Genomic DNA, 14,919 nt, shown 5'->3' on the forward strand with positions numbered 1-14,919 from the left:
TAAATGCTTCCGTCATACAGTCTGGAGCAACGGAAGCTCTGATCATGAGTCAAATATAAATGCTTCCGTCATACAGTCTGGAGCAACGGAAGCTCTGATCATGAGTAAAATATAAATGCTTCCGTCATACAGTCTGGAGCAACGGAAGCTCTGATCATGAGTAAAATATAAATGCTTCCGTCATACAGTCTGGAGCAACGGAAGCTCTGATCATGAGTCGAATATAAATGCTTCCGTCATACAGTCTGGAGCAACGGAAGCTCTGATCATGAGTCGAATATAAATGCTTCCGTCATACAGTCTGGAGCAACGGAAGCTCTGATCGTGAGTAAAATATAAATGCTTCCGTCATACAGTCTGGAGCAACGGAAGCTCTGATCACGAGTCAAATATAAATGCTTCCGTCATACAGTCTGGAGCAACGGAAGCTCTGATCATGAGTAAAATATAAATGCTTCCGTCATACAGTCTGGAGCAACGGAAGCTCTGATCATGAGTCGAATATAAATGCTTCCGTCATACAGTCTGGAGCAACGGAAGCTCCGATCATGAGTCAAATATAAATGCTTCCGTCATACAGTCTGGAGCAACGGAAGCTCTGATCATGAGTCGAATATAAATGCTTCCGTCATACAGTCTGGAGCAACGGAAGCTCTGATCATGAGTCGAATATAAATGCTTCCGTCATACAGTCTGGAGCAACGGAAGCTCTGATCATGAGTCGAATATAAATGCTTCCGTCATACAGTCTGGAGCAACGGAAGCTCTGATCATGAGTCGAATATAAATGCTTCCGTCATACAGTCTGGAGCAACGGAAGCTCTGATCATGAGTAAAATATAAATGCTTCCGTCATACAGTCTGGAGCAACGGAAGCTCTGATCATGAGTAAAATATAAATGCTTCCGTCATACAGTCTGGAGCAACGGAAGCTCTGATCATGAGTCGAATATAAATGCTTCCGTCATACAGTCTGGAGCAACGGAAGCTCCGATCATGAGTCGAATATAAATGCTTCCGTCATACAGTCTGGAGCAACGGAAGCTCTGATCATGAGTAAAATATAAATGCTTCCGTCATACAGTCTGGAGCAACGGAAGCTCTGATCATGAGTAAAATATAAATGCTTCCGTCGTACAGTCTGGAGCAACGGAAGCTCTGATCATGAGTAAAATATAAATGCTTCCGTCATACAGTCTGGAGCAACGGAAGATCTGATCATGAGTAAAATATAAATGCTTCCGTCATACAGTCTGGAGCAACGGAAGCTCTGATCATGAGTCGAATATAAATGCTTCCGTCATACAGTCTGGAGCAACGGAAGCTCTGATCATGAGTCAAATATAAATGCTTCCGTCATACAGTCTGGAGCAACGGAAGCTCTGATCGTGAGTAAAATATAAATGCTTCCGTCATACAGTCTGGAGCAACGGAAGCTCTGATCACGAGTCAAATATAAATGCTTCCGTCATACAGTCTGGAGCAACGGAAGCTCTGATCATGAGTAAAATATAAATGCTTCCGTCGTACAGTCTGGAGCAACGGAAGCTCTGATCATGAGTAAAATATAAATGCTTCCGTCATACAGTCTGGAGCAACGGAAGCTCTGATCATGAGTCAAATATAAATGCTTCCGTCATACAGTCTGGAGCAACGGAAGCTCTGATCATGAGTCAAATATAAATGCTTCCGTCATACAGTCTGGAGCAACAGAAGCTCTGATCACGAGTAAAACATAAATGCTTCCGTCATACAGTCTGGAGCAACGGAAGCTCTGATCATGAGTAAAATATAAATGCTTCCGTCATACAGTCTGGAGCAACGGAAGCTCTGATCATGAGTAAAATATAAATGCTTCCGTCATACAGTCTGGAGCAACGGAAGCTCTGATCATGAGTCGAATATAAATGCTTCCGTCATACAGTCTGGAGCAACGGAAGCTCTGATCATGAGTAAAACATAAACTGACCTGTTGGTGCTGCTCCTCCGTCAGGTCTCCATGCTGGATGGTCACACCTCCAGGATGAGACCCAGAGATGACCTGGTGAGACCCAGCGGGCATCTGGAGAACCTGACCCAGCATCTGACCATGCTGCTGACCCTGGATCATCTGCACCTGGGGGGGGGGGGGGGGGGGGGGGGTCATATGGGTTAGGACCATAGACTGTAAAAAGAAAAAAGGACAGAGCGTTCACCGGGTCTGATATGGACGTAAGATGAAGCCTGTCGGTAAGTCACCATCTTTGTAGATCCGTTTGGGCCCAGCTGGCCCATTGGCTGGCCCAGACAACAAGGCGGGACTTCCCCCCCCTTCTTCTTCGTTGGTTTTTATTTTGACTCGAACGAGGGGGGTGGCTCGCGATCATAGACTGTAACGGTAGCCACGCCCCTCAGAACATACGTGACTTTATGGTCATTTTTTAAATAAAATGGGACCATCATTTTCCAAAAAGAATATTATGACATTAGAAATGAGACTTTAAACTAGTGACTGGAAGCAGAAAGTATTCATGGCCATGTTTATTAAGGTAATACAGTCTAGGTGAAGTTGGGCCCAAATACATGGACCTCTATGGAGCTATGGTTTTTTTTTGGGCCCAATGACAGACAGCGCCACAACAGGCCATTATATGAACTTTCAGGAAGTCCCGATTTCCTTAGTGGCTTCACAGCATATCTGTCTGACTGTTCAACTACAAGGACTAACATGCAGTTACCAGTTCCCACCACCAGGTGTTAACCTTGCGTAGCAATATTAGTCTCCTCCCTCTCAGTATTAGCCCCATATTTGCACACCGGGCTCTGATTGGTTATAGCCTGGGGGGGGGGGGGGGGGAGCCTTTCCTCTCAGCGGTGGAGTGGCCGGCTGGATGGTAACCGCAAGGTTGCCGGTTCGATCCCTGTGGGCTCCCCCAGTTAGAAATGTCCTTGAGCAAGACTCTGAACCCCTGATTGTTACCGCTAATGACCCGCAATGACCAAATGGACACGCCCACTAACCCTAACCCACGTTGAGGAGTTGAATTTAATTTAATTTAATTTTGTGGGTTGAGTTTTTTTTCATTTGGACGGATGCTCTGCTGAAAGGGTTAGGGTTAGCGTTAGCTGACGGATGCTCTGCTGAAAGGGTTAGGGTTAGCGTTAGCTGACGGATGCTCTGCTGAAAGGGTTAGCGTTAGCGTTAGCTGACGGATGCTCTGCTGAAAGGGTTAGGGTTAGCGTTAGCTGACGGATGCTCTGCTGAAAGGGTTAGCGTTAGCGTTAGCTGACGGATGCTCTGCTGAAAGGGTTAGCGTTAGCGTTAGCTGACGGATGCTCTGCTGAAAGGGTTAGCGTTAGCGTTAGCGTTAGCGTTAGCTGACGGATGCTCTGCTGAAAGGGTTAGCGTTAGCGTTAGCTGACGGATGCTCTGCTGAAAGGGTTAGCGTTAGCGTTAGCTGACGGATGCTCTGCTGAAAGGGTTAGCGTTAGCGTTAGCGTTAGCGTTAGCTGACGGATGCTCTGCTGAAAGGGTTAGCGTTAGCGTTAGCTGACGGATGCTCTGCTGAAAGGGTTAGGGTTAGGGTTAGCTGGTTTAGGGTTAATTAAACCTGGGTTAGGGTTAATTAAACCTGGGTTAGGGTTTAGGGTTAATTAAACCTGGGTTAGGGTTTAGGGTTAATTAAACCTGGTTTAGGGTTTAGGGTTAATTAAACCTGGGTTAGGGTTAATTAAACCTGGTTTAGGGTTAATTAAACCTGGGTTAGGGTTAATTAAACCTGGGTTAGGGTTTAGGGTTAAAACACCAACCTGGACCTGGATGTGTTGTTGCTCAGAATGTTGTTGCTGCTGACCCTGGACCTGCTGAAAGGGTTAAACACACACACACACACACACACACTGCTTTAAGAACTGACCCTGGACCTGCTGAAAGGGTTAAACACACACACACACACACACACTGCTTTAAGAACTGACCCTGGACCTGCTGAAAGGGTTAAACACACACACACACACACACACACACTGCTTTAAGAACTGACCCTGGACCTGCTGAAAGGGTTAAACACACACACACACACACACACACTGCTTTAAGAACTGACCCTGGACCTGCTGAAAGGGTTAAACACACACACACACACACATACACTGCTTTAAGAACTGACCCTGGACCTGCTGAAAGGGTTAAACACACACACACACTGCTTTAAGAACTGACCCTGGACCTGCTGAAAGCAATAAGGACACACCCTTAAAGCATCAGAGAGCCTACAGTAATAAACTTACAGGACAGGCCAGCTCCACCAGAGAGCTTACAGTAATAAACTTACAGGACAGGCCAGCTCCACCAGAGAGCCTACAGTGATAAACTTACAGGACAGGCCAGCTCCACCAGAGAGCCTACAGTGATAAACTTACAGGACAGGCCAGCTCCACCAGAGAGCCTACAGTAATAGACTTACAGGACAGGCCAGCTCCACCAGAGAGCCTACAGTAATAGACTTACAGGACAGGCCAGCTCCACCAGAGAGCCTACAGTAATAGACTTACAGGACAGGCCAGCTCCACCAGAGAGCCTACAGTGATAAACTTACAGGACAGGCCAGCTCCACCAGAGAGCCTACAGTGATAGACTTACAGGACAGGCCAGCTCCAGTAGGGATCCGGCCACCTCAGTGCTGTCGGTGTAGATGCAGTTGTTGTCTGTCTGGTAGACCATGGTGGTGGAGGGGGGGGTGGGGTCTCCTCCTGGTAGAGTAGAGGTAGAGTTATGGTTAGTTAGTTATGGTAACCACGGCTCAGTGACGTCATGTTGTAGTTTAAGTAAAAACAGAGAGGTGTGTTTGGGTGAGCGGTGAGTCTCTTACCACCGCGGCTCAGTGACGTCATGTTGTAGTTTTAGTAAAAAACAGAGCGGTGTGTTTGGGTGAGCGGTGAGTCTCTTACCACTGCGGCTCAGTGATGTCATGTTGTAGTTTTAGTAAAAACAGAGAGATGTGTTTGGGTGAGCGGTGAGACTCTTACCACCGCGGCTCAGTGATGTCATGTTGTAGTTTTAGTAAAAACAGAGAGGTGTGTTTGGGTGAACGGTGAGTCTCTTACCACCGTGGCTCAGTGACGTCATGTTGTAGTTTTAGTAAAAACAGAGAGGTGTGTTTGGGTGAGCGGTGAGTCTCTTACCACCGCGGCTCAGTGACGTCATGTTGTAGTTTTAGTAAAAATAGAGAGATGTTTGGGGTGAGCGGTGAGTCTCTTACCACCAGATTTGCCACAGATTAACATGCCCCCCCCCCACCCCCCCCAAAAAAAGAAGTGCCAAAGCCAACTGCAGGGCAACAGAAAATATTAGCAATCCTATTTTCTAAATCTAACATCATCATCATCTGCTAATGATGATGATGTGTGCTGCTGTGCACAGCCTACCTCCTCCATGACTGCTTCTACTTAAAGGACAACTTTAGTTTTTTCCAACCAAGGTTCATGTTGTAGGTTATTAGAGAAACTAAAAGGTGAGTGTTCATTTTCTTTCATTTGCTGCTTTCTTTAGTTTTAGGGATTTTAGCTCTTTTTGACAGGGGGGCGGGGGCATTCGAGCATGGGGCTAAATATGTATTTTTTTTAACAAATTTGATGGTGATTTATTTATTTATTATTTACTATAGTCCTAGCAGGATCTACTGAATGTGAAGGTAGCCTACTGGGGGAAGGCTTATACTGTGTATATAGGCTCAATATGTCAGTTTGTCACATTCAATAGATCCTGTGATCTTTTGTGGCCAGATGTAATTTCCTGGGGTTTATTAGGACTATAGTAAATAATAAAAAAATAAATCGCCATAATATTTTGTAAAAAAATACATATTTAGCCCCATGCTCGAATGCCCCCGCCCCCCTGTCAAAAACTGCTAAAATCCCCAAAACGAAAGAAAGCAGCAAATTAAAGAAAATGAACACTCACCTTTTAGTTTCTCTAATAACAACCTAAAACATGAACCTTGGTTGAAAAAAACTAAAGTTGTCCTTTAACCTCCAGGTTAGTTTGGTAGCATTCATTTTTATTTTATATGTAATGTGTAATGAAAACAACATAAAGATTTATTAACAGTTAAAACTGGCAGAATTATTATAGATTTCATGTAGCCAAAATCATATGAAATATGTATGTAGTATGAATGTAGAGCTTTTTTTTTATTCTAATTTATTTAGCTAGCTTTAGTTATAATAATAATAATTTCTTCTTCATTTTCTACATTAATATAACCACATTATAACCATGGGAGATAAAGGTATATTCAGTGATTTCACTTAATTCAAATATCACTTATTTTTTGTTTTGTTGTGATAATCCTCTCTACTATAGAGTGTGCTGACCATATAAGGAGTTCCTCCCTGTCCCCAGTTAACCCCTGGGGGTCAAAAAACCGTAGGTTTCGTTTTTGGCTCTCTATCCTGATTGGATGAAAGGCTTAGGTCCCAGCCAAAAACGAAACCTAAGGTTTTTTGAGTGAAATCACTAAATATACCTTTAAATGCTGCAAAATATGACTCTTGTTGAAGTGGGACTCATCAAATGTCCCTGGGACTCATTTCTAAAAGACCACCCCTGCATCCCGGGACTCATTACATTGAAAAACTGTTCACATCACTGACTGTAGTAGTACTAGTTAGTAGTTACCTCCTGTCTGGTAGACCATGGTGGTTGTGGTACTAGTTACCTCCTGTCTGGTAGACCATGGTGGTTGTGGTTCTAGTTACCTCCTGTCTGGTAGACCATGGTGGTTGTGGTACTAGTTACCTCCTGTCTGGTAGACCATGGTGGTTGTGGTTCTAGTTACCTCCTGTCTGGTAGACCATGGTGGTTGTGGTACTAGTTACCTGTCTGGTAGACCATGGTGGTTGTGGTTCTAGTTACCTCCTGTCTGGTAGACCATGGTGGTTGTGGTACTAGTTACCTGTCTGGTAGACCATGGTGGTTGTGGTTCTAGTTACCTCCTGTCTGGTAGACCATGGTGGTTGTGGTGCTAGTTACCTCCTGTCTGGTAGACCATGGTGGTTGTGGTTCTAGTTACCTCCTGTCTGGTAGACCATGGTGGTTGTGGTACTAGTTACCTCCTGTCTGGTAGACCATGGTGGTTGTGGTTCTAGTTACCTCCTGTCTGGTAGACCATGGTGGTTGTGGTACTAGTTACCTGTCTGGTAGACCATGGTGGTTGTGGTTCTAGTTACCTCCTGTCTGGTAGACCATGGTGGTTGTGGTACTAGTTACCTGTCTGGTAGACCATGGTGGTTGTGGTTCTAGTTACCTCCTGTCTGGTAGACCATGGTGGTTGTGGTGCTAGTTACCTCCTGTCTGGTAGACCATGGTGGTTGTGGTACTAGTTACCTCCTGTCTGGTAGACCATGGTGGTTGTGGTTCTAGTTACCTCCTGTCTGGTAGACCATGGTGGTTGTGGTTCTAGTTACCTGTCTGGTAGACCATGGTGGTTGTGGTTCTAGTTACCTGTCTGGTAGACCATGGTGGTTGTGGTACTAGTTACCTCCTGTCTGGTAGACCATGGTGGTTGTGGTACTAGTTACCTCCTGTCTGGTAGACCATGGTGGTTGTGGTTCTAGTTACCTCCTGTCTGGTAGACCATGGTGGTTGTGGTACTAGTTACCTGTCTGGTAGACCATGGTGGTTGTGGTACTAGTTACCTCCTGTCTGGTAGACCATGGTGGTTGTGGTACTAGTTACCTCCTGTCTGGTAGACCATGGTGGTTGTGGTTCTAGTTACCTCCTGTCTGGTAGACCATGGTGGTTGTGGTTCTAGTTACCTGTCTGGTAGACCATGGTGGTTGTGGTTCTAGTTACCTCCTGTCTGGTAGACCATGGTGGTTGTGGTACTAGTTACCTCCTGTCTGGTAGACCATGGTGGTTGTGGTTCTAGTTTCCTGTCTGGTAGACCATGGTGGTTGTGGTTCTAGTTACCTCCTGTCTGGTAGACCATGGTGGTTGTGGTACTAGTTACCTGTCTGGTAGACCATGGTGGTTGTGGTACTAGTTACCTGTCTGGTAGACCATGGTGGTTGTGGTTCTAGTTACCTCCTGTCTGGTAGACCATGGTGGTTGTGGTACTAGTTACCTGTCTGGTAGACCATGGTGGTTGTGGTTCTAGTTACCTCCTGTCTGGTAGACCATGGTGGTTGTGGTTCTAGTTACCTCCTGTCTGGTAGACCATGGTGGTTGTGGTGCTAGTTACCTCCTGTCTGGTAGACCATGGTGGTTGTGGTGCTAGTTACCTCCTGTCTGGTAGACCATGGTGGTTGTGGTACTAGTTACCTGTCTGGTAGACCATGGTGGTTGTGGTTCTAGTTACCTCCTGTCTGGTAGACCATGGTGGTTGTGGTTCTAGTTACCTCCTGTCTGGTAGACCATGGTGGTTGTGGTACTAGTTACCTGTCTGGTAGACCATGGTGGTTGTGGTACTAGTTACCTCCTGTCTGGTAGACCATGGTGGTTGTGGTTCTAGTTACCTCCTGTCTGGTAGACCATGGTGGTTGTGGTTCTAGTTACCTCCTGTCTGGTAGACCATGGTGGTTGTGGTGCTAGTTACCTCCTGTCTGGTAGACCATGGTGGTTGTGGTACTAGTTACCTGTCTGGTAGACCATGGTGGTTGTGGTACTAGTTACCTGTCTGGTAGACCATGGTGGTTGTGGTACTAGTTACCTGTCTGGTAGACCATGGTGGTTGTGGTTCTAGTTACCTCCTGTCTGGTAGACCATGGTGGTTGTGGTTCTAGTTACCTCCTGTCTGGTAGACCATGGTGGTTGTGGTTCTAGTTACCTCCTGTCTGGTAGACCATGGTGGTTGTGGTACTAGTTACCTCCTGTCTGGTAGACCATGGTGGTTGTGGTTCTAGTTACCTCCTGTCTGGTAGACCATGGTGGTTGTGGTGCTAGTTACCTCCTGTCTGGTAGACCATGGTGGTTGTGGTACTAGTTACCTGTCTGGTAGACCATGGTGGTTGTGGTTCTAGTTACCTGTCTGGTAGACCATGGTGGTTGTGGTTCTAGTTACCTCCTGTCTGGTAGACCATGGTGGTTGTGGTTCTAGTTACCTCCTGTCTGGTAGACCATGGTGGTTGTGGTTCTAGTTACCTCCTGTCTGGTAGACCATGGTGGTTGTGGTGCTAGTTACCTCCTGTCTGGTAGACCATGGTGGTTGTGGTACTAGTTACCTGTCTGGTAGACCATGGTGGTTGTGGTACTAGTTACCTGTCTGGTAGACCATGGTGGTTGTAGTACTAGTTACCTCCTGTCTGGTAGACCATGGTGGTTGTGGTACTAGTTACCTGTCTGGTAGACCATGGTGGTTGTGGTACTAGTTACCTCCTGTCTGGTAGACCATGGTGGTTGTGGTACTAGTTACCTGTCTGGTAGACCATGGTGGTTGTGGTACTAGTTACCTCCTGTCTGGTAGACCATGGTGGTTGTGGTACTAGTTACCTCCTGTCTGGTAGACCATGGTGGTTGTGGTACTAGTTACCTGTCTGGTAGACCATGGTGGTTGTGGTACTAGTTACCTGTCTGGTAGACCATGGTGGTTGTGGTACTAGTTACCTGTCTGGTAGACCATGGTGGTTGTGGTACTAGTTACCTGTCTGGTAGACCATGGTGGTTGTGGTACTAGTTACCTGTCTGGTAGACCATGGTGGTTGTGGTACTAGTTACCTGTCTGGTAGACCATGGTGGTTGTGGTTCTAGTTACCTGTCTGGTAGACCATGGTGGTTGTGGTTCTAGTTACCTCCTGTCTGGTAGACCATGGTGGTTGTGGTACTAGTTACCTGTCTGGTAGACCATGGTGGTTGTGGTTCTAGTTACCTCCTGTCTGGTAGACCATGGTGGTTGTGGTTCTAGTTACCTCCTGTCTGGTAGACCATGGTGGTTGTGGTACTAGTTACCTCCTGTCTGGTAGACCATGGTGGTTGTGGTTCTAGTTACCTCCTGTCTGGTAGACCATGGTGGTTGTGGTACTAGTTACCTGTCTGGTAGACCATGGTGGTTGTGGTGCTAGTTACCTCCTGTCTGGTAGACCATGGTGGTTGTGGTACTAGTTACCTCCTGTCTGGTAGACCATGGTGGTTGTGGTTCTAGTTACCTGTCTGGTAGACCATGGTGGTTGTGGTACTAGTTACCTCCTGTCTGGTAGACCATGGTGGTTGTGGTTCTAGTTACCTCCTGTCTGGTAGACCATGGTGGTTGTGGTTCTAGTTACCTCCTGTCTGGTAGACCATGGTGGTTGTGGTACTAGTTACCTCCTGTCTGGTAGACCATGGTGGTTGTGGTACTAGTTACCTCCTGTCTGGTAGACCATGGTGGTTGTGGTACTAGTTACCTCCTGTCTGGTAGACCATGGTGGTTGTGGTTCTAGTTACCTGTCTGGTAGACCATGGTGGTTGTGGTTCTAGTTACCTGTCTGGTAGACCATGGTGGTTGTGGTACTAGTTACCTCCTGTCTGGTAGACCATGGTGGTTGTGGTTCTAGTTACCTGTCTGGTAGACCATGGTGGTTGTGGTTCTAGTTACCTCCTGTCTGGTAGACCATGGTGGTTGTGGTTCTAGTTACCTGTCTGGTAGACCATGGTGGTTGTGGTTCTAGTTACCTCCTGTCTGGTAGACCATGGTGGTTGTGGTTCTAGTTACCTGTCTGGTAGACCATGGTGGTTGTGGTGCTAGTTACCTCCTGTCTGGTAGACCATGGTGGTTGTGGTACTAGTTACCTGTCTGGTAGACCATGGTGGTTGTGGTACTAGTTACCTCCTGTCTGGTAGACCATGGTGGTTGTGGTACTAGTTACCTCCTGTCTGGTAGACCATGGTGGTTGTGGTACTAGTTACCTCCTGTCTGGTAGACCATGGTGGTTGTGGTTCTAGTTACCTCCTGTCTGGTAGACCATGGTGGTTGTGGTTCTAGTTACCTCCTGTCTGGTAGACCATGGTGGTTGTGGTACTAGTTACCTGTCTAGTAGACCATGGTGGTTGTGGTACTAGTTACCTGTCTAGTAGACCATGGTGGTTGTGGTTCTAGTTACCTCCTGTCTGGTAGACCATGGTGGTTGTGGTTCTAGTTACCTGTCTGGTAGACCATGGTGGTTGTGGTGCTAGTTACCTCCTGTCTGGTAGACCATGGTGGTTGTGGTACTAGTTACCTGTCTAGTAGACCATGGTGGTTGTGGTACTAGTTACCTCCTGTCTGGTAGACCATGGTGGTTGTGGTACTAGTTACCTCCTGTCTGGTAGACCATGGTGGTTGTGGTACTAGTTACCTCCTGTCTGGTAGACCATGGTGGTTGTGGTACTAGTTACCTCCTGTCTGGTAGACCATGGTGGTTGTGGTTCTAGTTACCTCCTGTCTGGTAGACCATGGTGGTTGTGGTTCTAGTTACCTCCTGTCTGGTAGACCATGGTGGTTGTGGTACTAGTTACCTGTCTAGTAGACCATGGTGGTTGTGGTACTAGTTACCTGTCTAGTAGACCATGGTGGTTGTGGTTCTAGTTACCTCCTGTCTGGTAGACCATGGTGGTTGTGGTACTAGTTACCTGTCTGGTAGACCATGGTGGTTGTGGTGCTAGTTACCTCCTGTCTGGTAGACCATGGTGGTTGTGGTACTAGTTACCTGTCTAGTAGACCATGGTGGTTGTGGTACTAGTTACCTGTCTGGTAGACCATGGTGGTTGTGGTACTAGTTACCTCCTGTCTGGTAGACCATGGTGGTTGTGGTTCTAGTTACCTCCTGTCTGGTAGACCATGGTGGTTGTGGTACTAGTTACCTCCTGTCTGGTAGACCATGGTGGTTGTGGTGCTAGTTACCTCCTGTCTGGTAGACCATGGTGGTTGTGGTTCTAGTTACCTCCTGTCTGGTAGACCATGGTGGTTGTGGTACTAGTTACCTGTCTGGTAGACCATGGTGGTTGTGGTACTAGTTACCTGTCTGGTAGACCATGGTGGTTGTGGTACTAGTTACCTCCTGTCTGGTAGACCATGGTGGTTGTGGTTCTAGTTACCTGTCTGGTAGACCATGGTGGTTGTGGTTCTAGTTACCTGTCTGGTAGACCATGGTGGTTGTGGTACTAGTTACCTGTCTGGTAGACCATGGTGGTTGTGGTTCTAGTTACCTCCTGTCTGGTAGACCATGGTGGTTGTGGTTCTAGTTACCTGTCTGGTAGACCATGGTGGTTGTGGTTCTAGTTACCTCCTGTCTGGTAGACCATGGTGGTTGTGGTACTAGTTACCTCCTGTCTGGTAGACCATGGTGGTTGTGGTACTAGTTACCTGTCTGGTAGACCATGGTGGTTGTGGTACTAGTTACCTCCTGTCTGGTAGACCATGGTGGTTGTGGTTCTAGTTACCTCCTGTCTGGTAGACCATGGTGGTTGTGGTTCTAGTTACCTCCTGTCTGGTAGACCATGGTGGTTGTGGTTCTAGTTACCTCCTGTCTGGTAGACCATGGTGGTTGTGGTACTAGTTACCTGTCTGGTAGACCATGGTGTTTGTGGTGCTAGTTACCTCCTGTCTGGTAGACCATGGTGGTTGTGGTACTAGTTACCTCCTGTCTGGTAGACCATGGTGGTTGTGGTTCTAGTTACCTGTCTGGTAGACCATGGTGGTTGTGGTACTAGTTACCTCCTGTCTGGTAGACCATGGTGGTTGTGGTACTAGTTACCTCCTGTCTGGTAGACCATGGTGGTTGTGGTTCTAGTTACCTGTCTGGTAGACCATGGTGGTTGTGGTTCTAGTTACCTGTCTGGTAGACCATGGTGGTTGTGGTACTAGTTACCTGTCTGGTAGACCATGGTGGTTGTGGTTCTAGTTACCTCCTGTCTGGTAGACCATGGTGGTTGTGGTTCTAGTTACCTGTCTGGTAGACCATGGTGGTTGTGGTGCTAGTTACCTGTCTGGTAGACCATGGTGGTTGTGGTACTAGTTACCTGTCTGGTAGACCATGGTGGTTGTGGTACTAGTTACCTCCTGTCTGGTAGACCATGGTGGTTGTGGTGCTAGTTACCTGTCTGGTAGACCATGGTGGTTGTGGTACTAGTTACCTGTCTGGTAGACCATGGTGGTTGTGGTACTAGTTACCTCCTGTCTGGTAGACCATGGTGGTTGTGGTTCTAGTTACCTCCTGTCTGGTAGACCATGGTGGTTGTGGTTCTAGTTACCTCCTGTCTGGTAGACCATGGTGGTTGTGGTACTAGTTACCTGTCTGGTAGACCATGGTGGTTGTGGTACTAGTTACCTGTCTAGTAGACCATGGTGGTTGTGGTACTAGTTACCTGTCTGGTAGACCATGGTGGTTGTGGTTCTAGTTACCTCCTGTCTGGTAGACCATGGTGGTTGTGGTTCTAGTTACCTCCTGTCTGGTAGACCATGGTGGTTGTGGTTCTAGTTACCTCCTGTCTGGTAGACCATGGTGGTTGTGGTTCTAGTTACCTCCTGTCTGGTAGACCATGGTGGTTGTGGTACTAGTTACCTGTCTGGTAGACCATGGTGGTTGTGGTACTAGTTACCTCCTGTCTGGTAGACCATGGTGGTTGTGGTGCTAGTTACCTCCTGTCTGGTAGACCATGGTGGTTGTGGTTCTAGTTACCTCCTGTCTGGTAGACCATGGTGGTTGTGGTACTAGTTACCTGTCTGGTAGACCATGGTGGTTGTGGTACTAGTTACCTGTCTGGTAGACCATGGTGGTTGTGGTACTAGTTACCTCCTGTCTGGTAGACCATGGTGGTTGTGGTTCTAGTTACCTCCTGTCTGGTAGACCATGGTGGTTGTGGTTCTAGTTACCTGTCTGGTAGACCATGGTGGTTGTGGTTCTAGTTACCTGTCTGGTAGACCATGGTGGTTGTGGTACTAGTTACCTGTCTGGTAGACCATGGTGGTTGTGGTACTAGTTACCTCCTGTCTGGTAGACCATGGTGGTTGTGGTTCTAGTTACCTCCTGTCTGGTAGACCATGGTGGTTGTGGTTCTAGTTACCTGTCTGGTAGACCATGGTGGTTGTGGTTCTAGTTACCTCCTGTCTGGTAGACCATGGTGGTTGTGGTTCTAGTTACCTGTCTGGTAGACCATGGTGGTTGTGGTACTAGTTACCTGTCTGGTAGACCATGGTGGTTGTGGTGCTAGTTACCTGTCTGGTAGACCATGGTGGTTGTGGTGCTTGTAGAATCGTTCTGGCTGAACTCCACCAGAGCGTCAGAGGGACTCTTGTTGCTCAGCGACTCCAGGAAGTCCTTCATGCGATGCTGAGGAACACTGCGGGCTTTCTGCCGGACCAGCTCCTCGTAGGAAGCTCCTGACACGTCCAGGGAGTTGTTCATAATCCTCCACACGGACGGGAATCTGTGGGGAATAGAGAGGGGGAATTATGTCAATTTCACAAAAAACCCCAAATGTTAACACATTTAGGCCTGACGTCGAAATTTAAATAAATGTCTTCTAAAATCAGTTTTCTGAAAAACCTATGTTTCTATGACAGTGGTGCTCAAACTATTTAATTTGAAGGAGCGCCAGAATTATCTGTATTTGGCCGCGGAATCCCATTTGAAAATATGTTGTTCCACGAACCTCCCAGAAGCAAAGATTTGAGTTAAAACGTTCACTCTGAAAGGATATCAATATACAGCATATTCAATGGTTTGCGCCACATTTGAACGATAAAAAAATAGCAGATCTACAAGCCATGTAGATCTGCTATTTTTCATTAGCAAAAAGTGTAACATAATGCTTGAAACTCGATTCTACAAATGTCTTCTAAATCAGAAACAGAAACAGTTTAGTGTTTCTATATCAGTGGTGATCAAACTTGTCATGAGACAAATGGATTTAGCTGCAGACCCCCAACTCAAAATATTTAGTTTCAAGGAGCCCCACCAGAAGAAAAGACTTGAGTAAAAATGTAA

General features: G+C 46.8%; 1 protein-coding gene across 1 annotated transcript in view; it reads right to left on the reverse strand.

Moving 5' to 3' along the window:
- Positions 1-14,645, reverse strand: part of LOC310862174 (transcriptional regulator QRICH1-like) — a gene marked incomplete at both ends in the record, with an annotated part of 91,888 nt that extends 77,243 nt beyond the window's left edge. Inside the window, 6 exons of the mRNA XM_083769907.1 lie at positions 1,970-2,116; positions 3,790-3,843; positions 4,622-4,731; positions 6,973-7,015; positions 14,161-14,359; positions 14,641-14,645. Coding sequence (XP_083626033.1) covers positions 1,970-2,116; positions 3,790-3,843; positions 4,622-4,731; positions 6,973-7,015; positions 14,161-14,359; positions 14,641-14,645 — 558 coding nt within the window. The remainder of the gene's footprint in view (positions 1-1,969; positions 2,117-3,789; positions 3,844-4,621; positions 4,732-6,972; positions 7,016-14,160; positions 14,360-14,640) is intronic.
- Between the last annotated feature and the right edge of the window lie 274 nt (positions 14,646-14,919).

Source organism: Protomyctophum parallelum (genome assembly GCF_964188405.1).
Source record: "Protomyctophum parallelum genome assembly, chromosome: 7".
In the NCBI taxonomy this organism is placed as follows: domain Eukaryota; kingdom Metazoa; phylum Chordata; class Actinopteri; order Myctophiformes; family Myctophidae; genus Protomyctophum; species Protomyctophum parallelum.